This window comes from Calypte anna, chromosome 1, assembly GCF_003957555.1.
Source record: "Calypte anna isolate BGI_N300 chromosome 1, bCalAnn1_v1.p, whole genome shotgun sequence".
Classification (NCBI taxonomy): domain Eukaryota; kingdom Metazoa; phylum Chordata; class Aves; order Apodiformes; family Trochilidae; genus Calypte; species Calypte anna.
This window is the reverse complement of record NC_044244.1, coordinates 120,355,952-120,373,295: the sequence shown is the minus strand read 5'-3', so window position 1 is coordinate 120,373,295 and position 17,344 is coordinate 120,355,952. Positions and strand designations below refer to the sequence as shown.

At 39.1% G+C, this 17,344-nt stretch overlaps 1 protein-coding gene across 1 annotated transcript in view; it reads left to right on the top strand.

The window, feature by feature from the left end:
• SMS (spermine synthase) overlaps window positions 1-10,894 on the top strand; it is a 47,989-nt gene extending 37,095 nt beyond the window's left edge. Inside the window, exons 10-11 of the mRNA XM_030465375.1 lie at window positions 5,171-5,286; window positions 9,573-10,894. Coding sequence (XP_030321235.1) covers window positions 5,171-5,286; window positions 9,573-9,615 — 159 coding nt within the window. The 3' untranslated portion in view covers window positions 9,616-10,894. The remainder of the gene's footprint in view (window positions 1-5,170; window positions 5,287-9,572) is intronic.
• Window positions 10,895-17,344: the final 6,450 nt, after the last annotated feature.

Here is a 17,344-nt window from a genome sequence, read left to right as displayed (position 1 = left end):
TGTTTAAGACTTGTTTAATCTCCCTACTCTATGTTTTAGGGTCACATGGCTTCCTGTATTTCTGTTCTTCCTTCTCTTTCTGCAGTGGGTACTTTGAAGTGTTTAGTGATACAGGTCCACATCTGTGAAGTGCTCAGTGTTGCCTTCTCAGAGAGTAGCCAGGTACAGGTTCCCAACCATCACAGGGAGAGAAGTGTGAGTCAGTGAGGATGTGGGACTTTGTGAGATGCAGAGGCTTAACATTATGTTGTTTCTATGTAAATAGTTTACATGTAGTTATGAAAATGGTGTTTTTCCTGTGCTAAGTTTCTGCTTCAATGACCTAACCCTTTGAGACTGAGCAAGCTATCATTTTTTCAGCCTTTTTATGAAGTTGGAACCTTTTGGTCATCTGACCCAGGCAGGATAGAAACAGTCTCATACCACTCACACACTTGCATTCCAGTAAACTGTACTAAGTACTGGTACAGGGGAATCGGATGTCTCACACACACACACACAAACACACGTGGCCCTTCACCAACCTGTCACTTCCTGGCTGCTCTCTAATACACCATGGCCCTGCCCTCTAAATGTCCAGACCACCATAGAGCTGCTTCGTAGTTAAATTCCTTTTTTTTGGCTGCTGTCTTTGGTTTTCTAAGTAGCACTTCCAAAGAGCAAGCAGGGTTCTTCTTGACTCTACAACATGATAGGAGGCTGGAAGAATGGATGCGTGAGTCTGCATGATTTCTTGGCAGTTTGGGAGACTGTGAGGAACAAAGTTTTCATTTCCTGAGAGTTTAGTTTTGAATTAATTGATCATTTGGTCAGTGGAGATACCTTCAGTTAGGTTTGCCTCCATTATCTTCTTAAAAGCTAACCCTGCCACACAGAACTCAAACCTAGCTTTGATGCTATGTCTTTGGTTCTCTGTCTGTGTCCTAGCTGCTTAGTCACTCTGAAGTGAGAAAGGAAAAAAACATGGCCACATTCAACTACTGCACTTGTCATGACAAAATAAAACCAGAAACCCATGTTAAATTAAAATGAAAAATTGTACTTCTCTAGTATACTGTCACAGGCAAGTATGTCCAGTAGCAGTGATATGTAGGATATGAGGGATAAGAATGATGCGTTAAAAATGGGCAAGTATGGAAAGGGACCATGGCATCAGCTTTCCAGTCCTAGTTTATGTTACAAGATTGGGGGAGGTGTAGTGGCCTAAATTCAGCCTGTAACCAATTGATGGACACATCTTTATAGGTGGGTAAACTTAACTGGAACATACATGAATAGTTTAAACAAGTTCTTTCTTACTATTTATTTTAAGAAATGTTTCTTTTTATTGTCCTCCCAGAACTGTGTTTATTGTTTAAACTGTAGTGTGTTGTGCTGTAGAAACCTGAAGACTAAACCCACGATTCTGCAGAATGTATGCCTCCTGAAAGCTCAGAAGAATTGGTGTTGGAAGACAGGCATGAGCTGTGTATGCAACCACTCAGCAGTCTCAACATTCAAAGGCTGTCAGAGAGTTCAGGAATCATCACTCTCAAACAAGGTTTTATACAGACAGATCGGTTAATCTAAAAGTTTAAAAGTACCTTGGATACTTTCATGTCAGAGAGGTGCTTGCTAAGGAGAGAAAATTTTTTCAGCATTCCTCTGTTTCTTATATATAAAACTGTTTGATATGGAAGAAAGATTAAGTAAGGGAAGACAGGTAGAGGAGTTTGGTGGGGGTTTTGTATAAATTGAAAATTGAACAGAATGTGAGAAAAAAGTGTGATTTTGTATATTTCCTATTGAAAAAGTCTAACTGGTGAGTGAGTCATCAGCTTTAAGCCTTATTAAACAGTGGTCAGTATTATTGTTTGAGTATATGATTGATGTTCAGAACAAAAAATCTATAGTTCTGTCACAAAACTATTTTCATTAGACAAGAGAGTTGAAACGAACACAGGTTATTACACTGATCACTCTGTTGCATTCTGGGTTTGATTCCCTGTGTTATATTGTAATGGTACATGAACATCTCAATATAATTGACATAGTTACCAACACTGTGGTCTTGGTTGATAAAGCTGGTCACTTCTTACTGGAAGGTGTTAGTGAGTTTCCACTTTTTCTTTATTGAAACAAGTTCATCTAAGTTTTGTAGGTTTGATTTTTTTCATTCTTAGCTTTTTGTTGAGTAAAGCCAAATAATTAAAAAAAAAAAAAAATAACTGGCCAGAACTGTAAAATCCTGTGGTGTGTCTTCAGAAGAAGAGGTTAATAGAGCAGACAGGTGGGATGTCTGAAACTTTAGGTAAGACATTGGTTTGGAGACAGGGAAGTTGTGGCTTTGAGAAGTTAAAATTGCTTATTGGCATGTTTCATTGTTCCTGTAATTTGTTTCCCACACTGTCTGCAGTGATTTGTCTGTTGCTGGAGAAGGGAGAAAGGATGAAGTACTGAAGCAACAGTCTGGGAAACTGTGGATACTTTTATCTCACTGTGTATCATGTTAAACTTCCTCTGTAATAGTGGTATGCTCCATAAATTACCTAGCAGTCTTTTCTATTTATGACTCAAATTACACACACAGGTTGTTTTTTAGTTTTCTTTTGCATTTAGCCTGATGTAGAAACATAATTATATGTTTGGTAAAGGGCAGCTGGACCAAATAACTGCTACAGTCCTTTGGAAAATAACAGGTTACTAAACAAGTACTACAGTAGTTTGGTCATTGTTGTGCTTTGTGCAGTTGTGTTCAGTGTTCATCTCTTACTCTTTTACAAACCTCTTCTGTTTTCTGGTAGCCAAACTCAAATATGGTATATTTGCTATAAAGCACACCATCTTACTTTACCAAATAAACAAGTACACATTTGTCCGTGGAATATGAGCAAATGGTAATCAAACACACGTTTCATGCAAGTTCTTTTGAGAGAGCTTTCAAGAATCAGATGCTGTGTGTAGGATTTTTTAAGTTGAGGTTTTGTTTTCAGCTTGTGAAAACTTGAGCGTGATGCAAAAATTTCAGAGGAAGAACAGTAGGATGGAGTCTCTTTTCACTTCCTCTGGAAATGTTTATATTTTATTTTTAATGTATTTAATGTATTTTAATCTATTTAGCATCGTGTAAAAAATCCTACCAGTAACAAGGAGAAAAAATAGTTTATATACCAAAGTCAGAATGTGCATGTTGTTTCTGGTTACCATCTGATGCTGTTACATGAAAAAAGCAATGCAGGTGGAGCTGTTTAGACATACTGTTTTCAAATATGAGCTCTACTTCTTTCCTTCTGCTTGTTGTACATTGTTTTTAAAAGCACCGTAGTATTTGGACATCAAATACATAATTCCTTGCTTTATGAAAATTATCTTTCAGTTGTATCTGTGTACACTTAATTATTTTAAAGTCTTTTAAAAAAATTTGGGATCACTGAGAAGTAGAAGTTATGCAGTAAAATGTGACTTGCTTAAAGACTGTTCTCTTGGAGTTAAAAGCTTCACAATGTGCTAATGGAACATAAGTTGTGAAGATATTTTGGAATAGGGGTCTTAGAGAACTTGACATTTGTTTAAAGTTAGAGGTCTTAAAATATTGAATAAGTTGTGGCTGTAAGGGAGCTATAGTTTTTAATACATCTAGCTCTTTTTTCTTAGGTGGACCATGTGCATTTTTCACAGTCACAAAATAATGTATGCATGTGTGCAACTATTTCCAAAAGTCATTCTAATCTAGTAACTCTACAGTCTTATCACTTCAGCCTTTCTTGTTCATGTATTTTCCTTGCAAAGTTCAAGGCTTTTAAAGATCTGAAGCAGTACTGTACTGGGAAGTGCTTACACCAGAAGGCATTTGGCCTGTCTGGTCAAGACCTGAAAGAGTCATCTAGAAACCAAGAAGCTGGAATCATTAGCAAATGATTGTTTCTTATCATATTTATTTATTCAACCTGGCCTTTTTCTGTCCAAAACATATCCTTGTATTACCCAGGCTAAAATTCATGTGACCTGAGATAAGAAGAAAATCTTTGTGCCTTGGGTCTGTTGCCATAATTTTATGGGTCTTTGGCTCATGTGCTAAATTGCTAGTAATTTAATATTTATTAACACAGAAGTTTCCTTTTTTTTTGTGGTGTGTTTTTATTTTGGTTTTTTTGTTTGTTCTGCTGGGTTTTTTTGTTTTGTTTTTTGTTTTTTTGTATTCTGTGGTTTGTTGTTCTTTTACTAGAAAGAGTGAGATGTGTGAGTGGGAAGGCTGAGGATTTATGTTGGAAGTAACTCTGGAGAAATGCTAGTTGATGCTTCTGTTTCTTGTGATTAGAAAACAGAAAAAGAAAGGAAAGTAGGCTTTGTGTTGGGTCAAGGTAAAAGACATTTACACTATAAGCTTGTAAATTCAACCATTAGAGAAGGATGGGGACACGTCCCTGAAGATGTCTCATCCTGCTGCATATGACCAAATGTGCACATGCTGCATCGTTTATGATAGATTGATCATCATCATATAACTTGCTGCTCATGTGTAGCATGAACCATGTTTGGGGATCGTATCTGGGGTCTGTAGGTCGAGCTGAAAGTTTCTTGTGAGACTGGTGGAGGTAGAAAAGCACAAATCATTCATCTGGCTGCAGTGTGCCAAGGACTATGAATATAATCTCCCCTTTGACCAGAATCTCAGAATGTCTCATCTCTGTGCCAACAGTACCATTCGCATTTGGTGGGTTTTAATTTGGCATCTTCTACCTGGAAAGTCAAATAGTTTGTAGACCATGCATTTAAACATTATGAGGCCTAAGCAGTGTTAAATAATTGGGAAATTCTGGATGGTTTAGCATTGTTTACTAATATACTTAAGTAATCATAAAGAATTTGGTCATTGAGTAGATGTTATATGCAAACAACACATGGTGGTCTGTTTTAAGTGAAAGCCCTAATGTAAAGGTTGCTTCTACTAATGAAAAGAGAGATAATCCCCCCATACTTACCCTTTCCTGAAAAGAAACAAATTGCTGTTTACTGTAGGCAGAATGAGAACAAGCTGTTCGGTATTTGCCTTGTAAATATTTAATATTAAGAACAGCATATATCTGGTTCTAAAGTATGTGTGAGCCTTGCTTTAATGTCAAAATTATATATTAATCTGTAATTTTGCTTTTTTGTTTGATTGTAACTGACTTTTTTTTTTTTTATTCAGGGAAACTGTATCAATCTGACTGATGCCTTGACTCTGTATGAAGAACAACTTAGCAGGCTCTATTGTCCTGTGGAGTTTTCAAAAGAAACTGTGTGTGTTCCCTCCTACATGGAATTGTATCCTTAAGGACTGAAAAAGTGTTGAGAGTGTGTATTAATGAATGAAGCAAGCCTAGATTGCTTGGAGGTAATGAACTCAAGTGCAAGAAAGCAGTTCTAATTTAAACACTATAAATGTTTTTTTCATAGTAAATGAACTATTGCAGTTTTATTTTGAGGATAATTGCAGGAATTACTTTTCAAAGGTGCCATAAATTCAGAGCTGGTTAAATGGTCAGCACCCTTCAGAGTCAGTGTATTTTTGTTAATGTTTTGGAGTGTTTCCAATTGTATTGTTTATCTTATGTAGGATAAATGGTATGATGAGGGTAATGCTGCTTGGGAGTTCTGGCATGGCTGTGTTTTCTTTTCCTTTTTCCTTTCACAGAAACCCCCAAACTAACTTCATACAGACTAGTATGGTCCGGGTCTTTAAGTATTCCCTGACTGATCTATTCTTGAACATACGGTTCAAATTGTATTATTAAGGGGGAGGAAGTGATTCCTAGCATCATTACTAGCTGATATTGAAAAAAAATATTCCAAGTGGAGCAGTATACATGTTTCTCAGCAACATCCCAGTACTAAAAGCAATCCTTCAGAATATCTTCATTTTGTGGGTGGTAAGCAAGTTATACAAGGAGCTAGAAGTTTCTGCTTCATGCCATTAGTTCTTTATGATCATTTTGATCTCCTTTAGAGTGATTTTGCTGACTGCATTTGGCTTGAGTACTCATCCCTTTTGTATGGTCTCCTAGGAAATTCTTCTGAGGGGGTTATGCCTGGTCTGGCTACCCCTCTCTTAACAGGAGAGATCTTTCCAGGATCTGCTGTATCATAATATGCTAAGCATGTGAAACTCTGCTACAGCCTTTCTCCTGTTCTCTGTTCATTTTGCCTCCCTTCTGTCTTCAATCTTGGTACTGTTTATTGCTGTAGCCTGCTGTTCTGGACTCCGTCCTGGCTCTAACAAGCTCCTCCTGTTTCTCATTATTGTCAGCTCTGCAGTGAAACTCAGATTCGATCTTAACATTGTCAAGACAATATACAAAAAGTGAAAGAGGATATGAAGATATTTGCCTTTGTAGCTTACAATTTCAGGGAATTTGATTATTTTTCCCTTTACAGCTGCCAAGCCTTAATGCAATGTGTATGTAATTTCTAGTATGCATCCTCAGAAAGTCTTACTTACTTTGTTGTTTATTTGGAAGTATGCAAAATGTTTTTAAATCAATTAAGTATAGTTTTTGAAAACTACATTTAAATGTCTGCAGTAAGCTAACAGGTGCAAAATATTTTTAGCAATAAATTCTTTAAAACTGGCTATTAAATAGGAATAATAAAGCTTGAAAGTGAACAGCTAAAGGCAAAGCCATTTTGATGAATTTGGATTAACTCAAAGTACTCTTAATATTTAATTTGGCCCTGGACTTATGTTAGTATTTCACCTGCATTTCAGGTGTGAGTTATTGCTTTTAGAGAAACTTGAAAATTTCCAAGTAGGAGTGTGTATCTGAATGGAAGGTTATACCTAAATGTCACAGATAATTGAGATGTAATAATTTCAAGTAGAGTTGTGACAAGTAATAAAAAATTAGGGTGTTTTTTTTTCTGGAGGATGTGAGACATTCATCTAACCATCATTCTTTTGAGTCATTGAATGAATCTTTTCTCTTAGGTAAATGTTGATTCTTTGTAATCTGACCAAAAGTTACCTCTGTGGGTACCTGCGTGCAGCCAAAGCACTAAACCAACTTACTGCTTTTTATTTTTACTCGTTTTGCCTACTACAAAAACTGTGTAATTGTTACTTGAAATTCTGATGTTTACCAGTGTTGCTGAGTGGATCATCTGAAATTCAAGTAGCTGTTGCCATAAAAGCCAGGTCTTTATTTTAGGGAAAGCGTATGTATCTCTGAGATCTCCACCGGGGCTTCACGGTAAACATGGAGTCTCCCATCTGAAGCATCTGTGACCTTGCTGTGCAAATAGAAAAAGGTGTATCTCTGTGTAGTTTCACTAAGTTACAAATCCCAGAAATCTATTTCTTCCTCTGCAGCTGGCTAGTTTGTGTCTTGTGCTCCCCTGCTTCTCCCAAAGCAGGTGGAGTTAGAGAATCACAGAGTCATTCTGGTTGGAAAGGACCTTTAGGATCATCAAGCCCAACCATTAACCTAACTCTGTGAGTCCATTGCTAAGCCATGTCCTTAAGCTCTGCATCTATATGTCTTTTAAACACCTCCAGGGGTGGTGATTCAACCACTTCCCTGGGTAGACTGTTCCAGTTTTTGATAACCCTTTCAGTGAAAAATTTTCATCCAACTTCTAATCTAAATCTCCTGTGGCGCAATTGGAGGCTATTTCTTCTTGTTCTGTCACTGGTAACTTGAGAGGTCAGCACCCGCCTTGCTACAACCTCTTTTCAAGTACTTGTAGAGAGCAGCAAGATCTCCCCTCAGCCCCCTCTTCTCCAGACTGAACAACCCCAGTTCCCTCAGCCACTCCTCATAATGCTTGTGCTCTGGACCTTTCACCATCTTTGTTGTCCTTCTGTGGACTTACTCCAGCACCGTGATGTCTTTCTTGTTGTGGGGTCCAGGACTGAACACAGGATTCAAGGTGCAGCCTCACCGGTGCCAAGGACAGGAGGACAATCACTTCCCTTCTCCTGCTGGCCACGCTATTTCTGATACCAGCCAGGATGCTGCTGGTCTTTTTGGCCACCTGGGCACACTGCTGGTTCACACTCAGCAGACTGTCAGTGTACACCGCTTTGTGTGCCTTTTCAGCTAGGCAACTTCCAGCCACTTCCCCAAGGCTGTGGTCTTGTATGGGGTTGTTGTGACCCAAGGTGTAGGACCCAACACTTGGCCTTGTTGAACCTCATATATAGTTGGCCTCAGGCCTCCAATCCAGCCCACCCAGAGCTGCTTATTCTCAGGCAGATTGACACCCACCCAGCTTGGTTGTCATCTGCAAACACAATGAGGATTCACTTGATCCCCTCATCCTGATAAAGAGAACTGGCCTCAATACTGAGCCTTGGGGAACACTACTTATGTCTTGTCTGCCAGCTGGATTTAATTCTGTTTACCACAACAGTTTGGGCCTGGCCATCCAGATGGGTTTTTTTTACCCCTGGTCTAGGCTATATGTAGCTTAGTTTCTCTAGAAGAGTTCAGTGGCAGTGTTGAAGGCTTTACTAAGGCCTGGGTAAACAACATCCCCAGCCTTTCCCTCATCCACCTTGTCATAGAAGATAGGTTCATAAAGCAGAACCTAACCCATTCTGACTGGGCCTCAACACCTGGTTGTCCTGCACGTGCTGCATAATGGCTCTCAAGATGATCTGCTCCAAAACCTTCCCTGTCACCGAGGTCAGACTGACAGCCCTGCAGTTCCCCAGTCCTCCTTCCAGCCCTTCCTCTAGGTGGGGGTCACAGTTATGTAGCTATGACCCCTCATGTGCACATTGTCACTCCCACCAGGAACACCTCAGGGAACTGTGGTTTGAGCATGGCTTCTGTGTCACTGTGCTGAAGCTGGGTCCATCTCCCCCAGGGAGAGCAGTTGACAGAGCACTGATGCAGCTTCCAGTTGCTCTGTGTTTGCTTCTAGATTCATATAGCTCTATCTGGGCAACATAAAGGGCTGTTCCTGAAGAGTGTTTAGGTACCTAAGGCAAACACTGTAGAAGCTTTTAGAGAAAAGCCTAACAAATGTTGCACCTGTTAAGGGAGTGTTCAAAAGAAACTCTGTTGGAGCAATAGACATTTAAATCTGCCCAGTGAGATACCTGGACACCTAGTGTTCAGCTACTGAACATCTCAGTATTAATTTTGTGTCTGATTGTGTCTACCTTAGGGATTCACAACTTAGGCAGGTAAAGGTCTCTTTCGTAGTCTAGCTTGCTACTTTACAATTGAGAAGGTGAGCAAGGAGGGTTCCCAGCCTGGTGAACTCCAGACTGAACTTCTGGTCATGCTTCCCAAAGTACTTCTGAAGTTTGTTCAGTGGTTGCAATGCCAAAAAATGAAATGCAAATGAAAATCTGCAGCAGGAATTAGAAAACATGGGTTTGCAAAGGGTTTCAGTGGAAATGAGATGCTCTTTTGAACTACTAAGCCAAAAAGAAGATTCAGGGAGATTTAACTTTGGAAATATTTACCTACCCTATCCTTAAGAGCTACGAAAACTTTTCAGAAGCAAAGTAAAAGTGAGAACTACTTCCATTTTAACTATGTATTGCAAACTTTGGTTTGTTTTGGTTTTGTTTTTTTCCTTAACTGCTTATTTACCTCCAGATGGGTATTCTACACTATTTGGAAGAAACAAACTGACATCTGAACATCAAGATTATTTACAATTATCCTAAATGTACATGCTGCATGGAGCATATAGGCCTACCACGTGCTGCATATTGGCATCCTGAACCTTTAAATTATATGCTGTAGATGATCCTGAAACTTAGTCATGCTATTGATTGTGAATTCTTTAAATGTTTTTTTATTATTATTTTAATTTAAAAGCAATGGAAAATGTATATTTTGATGAGCTAGGGTGTTATTTTTGAAAGTCAACTTAAAGATGAATAAGCAGCAAAACTATATAGCTGCTGAATGCACTGAACCTTTAGAATGTGATCCTTTTTATTTTTTGTAGATCTTCACAAACTGATTAAAGAAGACATCTTTAGCATTTCATCCCTGAAGGGGGTGGTCCATGGAGTTTGTTTTGGGTTTGGGGGGTTGGTTTTTTTGTTTGTTTTCCACCGGATTTTTTAATCTACGGTGCTTTTAAAGGATGGAGAGAGTTTTTTTGCTTGATTTTTAAAAATGAACACCACAGTGCTTCCATATGAAGAAGAATGGCAGAACTAAAAAAGAAAAAAAAATCCAATGAAAGCGTACCCCAAACCCTCAAATCCTTCACTGCAAAGAGAAGAAAGCAAGTCATAAAATCTGTTTATCTACTCTTGTTTCATTCAGCATTGCTGTAATCTCCTCTGCAGGAGAAGTATTTTTCACCTTTCACCTCATGGAATTCTTTAGCTGCTGCCACAAGGATAATTTGGATTTTGGTATGGATTTAACAGTATATTGTAGAAGCGCTTTGTACTCTTATCAGCATGCTAATTAAAGCTGGTTTTCCATCCCACCAGAGTGCAAGAAATTGGGTGTAATGAAGTTCTTGTGGGCATACACTCCTCAGTCTTATAGGAAGCACTGGGTTCTTGAAGAAGGAAAGGTTGCTTTAGAGAGCAAAGATGTGGGTGTGATCTAGATATATATATGCACCATTACTGAATGTTTTGAGGCAAGTGTATCTACTTAAGAAGGTTAAGTCCTGCTTGTATTGCCAGAGTTAAACTGCAAGGTTTACTTGCAGTGTAAGTATCAGTAGAAACTAGGTTGCATTGTAGTATTTTTCTGAAACACAAAGCTTTTTTTTTTTTTTAACTGTTTCTCTTGTCGTCTGAAAAACTATATTTTTGTAAGAATGTACTGACTTAAACTTTGCTTTCCGTGTGTAAAGGATCCCACTTGAAAGGAGGTAGGAAGATATAACTGTTCTGTGCATTTCTGTACATTTCCAAGATAGAATAAAAGTGCACTATTTCCCTAAATACTCTTATCCTGAACAATAATGATTTTTTTTTGCCTTCAACACCTAGGATTAACATTTTCTTAGTGTAATTAGAGAGAGTTGATCCCCCCACCGTCCAATACTGTTAATGAAAGAAAGCAAACAAATCACTCCTAAGATCTGTTTTCTTAATTGTACACAAAGAAAAATTTTAGTGCATCCCACATACATTAATTGTTCATGACATCTGAGTAGCCTATGTAGAATTCCAGAGAAAAACTTGCAAAAATTTGGTCTTCATTTGGTGTACAATTATTTTTGTTTTGTACAGTTGCACTGTTAAAATCCCTTTAGTTTGGAGAGCCCAGAGAAGTATTCTTCAGTCTTATTGTTTGAAATTATTGTAGATAATGTTAATTCTTCCATGGCCTACAGCTTGTGCATCCATAAATACTCCCAAAGAGCAGAGCCTCCCTCTAAACAGGAGAGGGAAGTGTCTTGCATTGAGCTCTCATGTATACATCCCAGAAAATATCTTGATATTTTTGCTTATGACCTAGTAGTGACCCTTCCTTGATGATACAGGACTACAATCAGTGTATTGTATAGCTGCAAGTGAATGCAGATGCTCTATAAAGTTACAGGATCCTTAACTTTGCAGTCATGAATATTGCAGTTGACTCCTGGTGTGGTTACTCGTGTCGGTGAAACGATGCACATGAGCATTCACTGGGATGAGGCTTACAGCATATGTGCTCTTGAGTGAGACTGAGGTGTAGAAATCAGTCACAAGAAGTGGAGTGACTTCTTTAGTCAAGAAAATTGGGAACTGGAAGATGATTTAATGTTTGCTGGCTTGCTGTACCAAGGCTGGCACTTTTCTTTAGCATCGCTGCACAAGGCTGCCTGAACACAGAGATGTTACGTGTGCAGGGATGTTCTGTAGTCAGTACCTGGAAAGACCAGGGGACCTAAATTTGATATTGGTAGGTTAGAGGCAGCAATGTTTGCAAGCCTTTACCTCTCAACTGATGCAGCATAAAGAGAGTTGGAGGAATTATTTTTTTCTTTAAACTTTTTTTAATGTAGGTTTTTTTTTTTAAGTCATAGATGCAGGATAAAGCAATTCAGCATACACTGAACCTTGCTTTTATACTAAGTTGCTGAATTGATTCTGAGCAAATATATACACAGTCAGTATTTATTTGTTGCTGTAGTCTAGATTTTTTTAAAAGAAAAAGAAATCTGCATTAGAATTTTCAAATGCAAAATGCTATAGCTGATGAGTTTTCCATGTTTAGGTCAATTGGGAAATAACTATGATTGCTGCACTTACGTATGCAACCGGTTCCCAAGATATGGTTAACATTAGGGTTTTCTTAATTATTCTTTGCACTAAATGCTGCTTCCACCTAGAAATGTGATTTAAGTATTTAAAACCTTGATTAATAGTAGTTTGTGCAAAGAGAAGACTACTGGCATTGTATCTACTGCATCAGTGCAGTGCACATATTAAAATAAAGGTACACTGTTACTACTTGTGTGTTTGAATTGTTAAATACATTGTGGATTCAGTGCTAAAACAACAGAATTGATGGGTATGATGCTTACCATTGTACCTCATTTTTCTTTTCCTTGATGCCTAACAAACATAAAGGTACTTAAATGGTCCTTTTACTGAGTATCTCCTGTCTCAGATTAATAAATTCAGTTATTTCCCACATATGCTCAGAAAAGATACTCTGAATTTTGGAACAGCAGGCTGGTGTTTGTGATGGGGAGGATCACTTGAGGCTTCAGTAATCCTTGCCTAGAAAGAGGTAATTTTCTGTAGAGAACTGTGAATGTGAATTCTTTGGAGGTCTGAAAGTGTTAAGTTTTTCTGCTGAAGTGGCAAGTTGGCTTTGGGTGGCAGTGTGACTCATCCCTGGTGTAGGGAAAAAATAGAGTAGGAGAAATAAGTGGGACATTAAGAAAGACGTAGGCTTTGGCACAGAAGTGTTTAAGGAAGAGGAGAAAGGGCATGAACAGGACAGACATAATTAAGAAGTTACTCTGGGGTGTAATTCAGAAAGATTGATACTGTCAGACAGTGAAAGAAGAGTGTGACTTGTAAAAGATTGTAGTGAGATTTATGTAAATTCCATCTAATTGGAAAGGAGAAGTATTTACATCTATCCTAAGTGCAGTGATAGCAAATGGCTTGGTAGCTGGGAAGAAGAAGGGAGAAAACTGAAGTATTTGAGAGGAGAAAAGTCTAATACAGACTTTGAGGTACAATAAAGAGTAATTGTAGTGAACCTACAGCCATGACAGGGAAGGGTAGTTGTGCATTGCTTTTTTATTTTAGTGTTAGGAGTCTGAGGTGTTGACAGCTCAGTTTGCTGGAATGAGCAAGGCAAGGGGACAAGTTAGAAGGAGAGTGCTCAATTTCTTATTTTTTATTTAGGAATAGGAGGCTGCAGATTATGTTGCCTGAGGGTTATAGGAGGACAGTGACAAACTTTTCCCACAGGAAAAAAAAAAGAATCATTAAAGGAGATGCTGAAGGAACAAGTGAGAGAATTAGCAAGGAGTGCTTAATAATAGTACTGAGCAACATAGAAGTGCCTTTTCAGAATATGTGAAGCTTTAAGAAGTAAGGCATTAAAAACATGGAATGCCAACAGTGGAAGGATGTGAGATGTCCATACAGTGGTCATACATTTTTGTGAACTTGAGTTTCAGAGGTAGAAATGGACCAAGCAGAAAGGAAGGAAAGATATGTGTGAAATTCACTTTGAGCATGGTGACAAGTACTCCTATACAGTGTCAAGGAAAGAAAGGATGCAGGAGCAAATTGATTTCAGATAGATAGGAACTGAGGGAATGAGCCAGGTGACGGAACCAGAAACAGGACAGTGCAACAAATATGTGTGGATTTGGGGAGCACATTGAGACCTACAAAAAAAGACTGCCAGTCACACTAACTTGCTTCTTCTCTGTAGATACCTGGGAGAAGGAAGAGAGGCTTGAAATGCCTGGGTTTATTTTACTGAGTGACATTTACAAGATGTCTTCTAAGATTTTTAGAAGGAAAAGAACCTTACTGTGCATGGGAGGAGGGAGTAGCAGCTGAAGGAGTGCAGTACACTAACCAAACCACTCACTTGTTCCATCTTTGACTTTTGCATCAGAACTGTCACTTGCATGTCTAATAGTGCAAAACATCAGATGGCAGTGTCACATTCCAGCACTTCACTTGATTATCTGTACCAGTTGTGAGAAAAATTTGCTTGCCTTAACTTGGATATGCCTTAGAGCCAATGTGAACCCAAACTGCATGGGAAATGTGGACAGCTTGCCTCAATCCAAAGCCATGGGCATGGAAAATGGGAAGACACTGCTGTGCTTGTCTGTCCCCAACCTGTGTACATACAGCTGAGCCCTTTTTCTATTGATAAGCTTTATCTGTGGTGAGTGGCAGGCTTGCTGTGGGCACTGCCTGCACCTGGGCAGTAGGACCAAAGCAGTGGGTATATTGGCCAACTCCAATGCAAGCTGCAGTGCTCACCCAGAAGCCTTCTTTCTAGGAGTGCCAGGGGAACTGCACAGGAGACAGAGCTGCAGGACAGTGAGAAAGACACAAAGGAGATTGGTTGCTGTGTGCAGACAACTCTTTTCCTCAAGAGGCAGATCTATAGCCCACGGTCTGTGTCTGTTTCCTGCTGGTAGGGGATGGGTGAGGCAGTGCACACTGGTAACCTGGATTTTCTGAAGGACCACATGCAACCTGCAGGAATGTCTTCCTGGATCAGTTTCAACCTAAATAAATAAATATGGTAAGTAGAGGAAGAGACGGCCTCGTTAAAATTGAAGAGTTCTAAACATTTTAAAGTTTCTGACTGGATGCATGAAAACATCGACAACTTCTTGAAGTTCTGTGTAACAATGAGATCCGACCTAGCTCGAGAGAACAACCAAAGATGTGGCTGCTGCCAAAGCCTTTCTTATGTAAAGTGTCTCTTTAGTCTAGGGGTCATGGTAGAACTATTGTAAGAGCTTGCTCACAACACAGACCCAACTACTAGGTTTTCTGAGACTAGAAGGTATGGTCCCCTTTGTCTCCTGTCTCTCTGAATTTCTATTTCTAGATGTGATGCAAATGCACATGAATATGCAGAGATGTATGAAAAATTAATTAGCCATAACATCAAAAATATTTCTGACTTTCTTGACTGAATGGGGTGCTCTCTAAAATCTGTTCAACCCCGTTCCCTCAGCGCTACAGCTTGTGCAAAGGGGCTGCTCTGAAGCCATTTCTTGTGGTAAGTATGCCATGGAAATGGTCCCGGCCATCTTCTCTATTCTCCCACCTCTTTGTTCTCACCCCTCTATTAGTTTCTCTTCCCTGAGAGTTGCAGCTAGCCCTCCTGTGGCCATGTGGCAAGCTAATTAGGTTAAAAACAAGCAAGGAGAGTCATTAAATGGAAATGTGAACTGATACAACTTTGGCTACGCTGCTGAAACAAATGGATGGAGCGACAATTTGTGTTTAAAAGGGCCCTGCCTGGCTCATCGTGCTGGCAGACGTGAGTGGTGTGCAGTCATGGGAAGTGGCAGGCAATGGGGAGAGCAGGTCAAAAGAAGCTGCAGGATAAGGGTAAAATGTTCAAAATAAAAGCTGTTACAGCATCATAGTTGATACCTACTTATGCAGTTCCAGGGGAAGAATTGTTATGGTAGTTACCTCTTGGTTATTTTCTTGTTTTTCTGTTTTCCCATCCACTGGATCATTTATGGGTCCCTTCTAACCTGAGATTTTGTTTGTTAGTATGATTTCAGTCGCCCTGAAGGTTTGAATCATTTGAATTTTAGGAGCAAGAAAAAGGTGATCCTGCAGAAACCACGTCACTTTGATCTAATGGAAATTAACTTCATCTGTGTCTGAACTCTGCCTCTAGTGCTGTTTTTCAATTACTTGTTGCCACTCATACCTTCAAAACTTCTATTTAATTGGAAAAATTTTATTGCGATTTTGTTCATGTCAGTAATTTAACTCTCCTCGTTAATTTCAGGTAAATTTATTGATTTTGTTCTGTTTTCTGAGGTTAGGTTAAAAATGATGGTGATTGCAACCCTCAGAATCACAGAATCATAGAATCAGCTGGGTTGGAAGGGACCTCAGAGACCATCAAGTCCAACCCTTGATCCACTACTGCTGCAGTTACCAGACCATGGCACTGAGTGCCACATCCAGTCTCTTTTTAAATATCTCCAGGGATGGAGAATCCACTACTTCCCTGGGCAGCCCATTCCAATGTCTGATCACCCTCTCAGTAAAGAAATTCTTTCTAATGTCCAACCTAAACCTCCCCCAGCACAACTTAAGACCATGCCCTCTTGTCTTGCTGAGAGTTTCCTGGGAAAAGAGACCAACCCCCCCCTGGCTACAACCTCCTTTCAGGGAGTTGTAGAGAGTGATGAGGTCTCCCCTGAGCCTCCTCAATTAAATTAAAAATACATTTTTTCATGAGGGTTTTCTTGTAAAAAAATACATGGACAGCACCCATTTAATGCACTGTGGACTTCCTGTCTGTTGCTCTACTTTGCTATGATCTTTAAGGAGAAACAAATGCAAGACCTATTATTTAATTTTATTTTCACTACAAGCAAAGTCAGCAATGTGGTTTTAGACCCACATGCAGATGGAGTTTTATTATATGTTGTTACAAAGGTAAGCAGCTGCTTGGTGAGCTATAACCAGAAAGAAGCTGTGTGGGCCACTGTGAAGCACTCCAAGGTGATTTTCTTCATCTAGCAGGAATGCTTCTCTGTGCTGAATATGTATTACCTGGGAGAGGAGATGAACTTTAGCTACTTCTGGATCATGCTTGTGACCTGGCTTCTCAGGACCTGCTTGGCTGCCTAGTGGCAGCTGGTGAATTATTTTCTCAGTGAGTGGCAGAACTTTGGCCTTTTTTGAGCATTCAGTTGTGAAAAAATTATGCTCAGACACATCTGAACTTCAGGCACACTAAAAATATGTTTTATGTCATGCCCATCAAAGTACATTTTGATAGTGTTAAAAGTTGTTAGTACTTCCAGATTCATAAAACAGTGGATGTGTTTCGTTCAGTATTTGTGGTACTTGTAATAGTGCTTTGTAGTTGCTTGAAGCCACAGATTAAGTGAAGAAAAATACATGGTTAAAATAAAAACAGCAAGCCATGAATTATTTTATGCACTAAAGATGAAAATACATGTTTCCTCTTAAGAGCATATTTTCCAAAGGCAAAAGCTGTAATGCCCTACAAAAATGCAGTTGTGGAATCACAGTGTGGCAGCATCATGCAGGTCTGACTTGAGTATTGCTGTAAAATTGGATAGTGAATCTCCTGTTTCAGTCAACCAGTTCAGCTAAGGAAGAGGCTGATGATGTTTCCAGTAATTTCAAAGAACTGTGAGAAAAAATAGCATAAAATTGTTTAAAACTCTCTGAATCCATCAG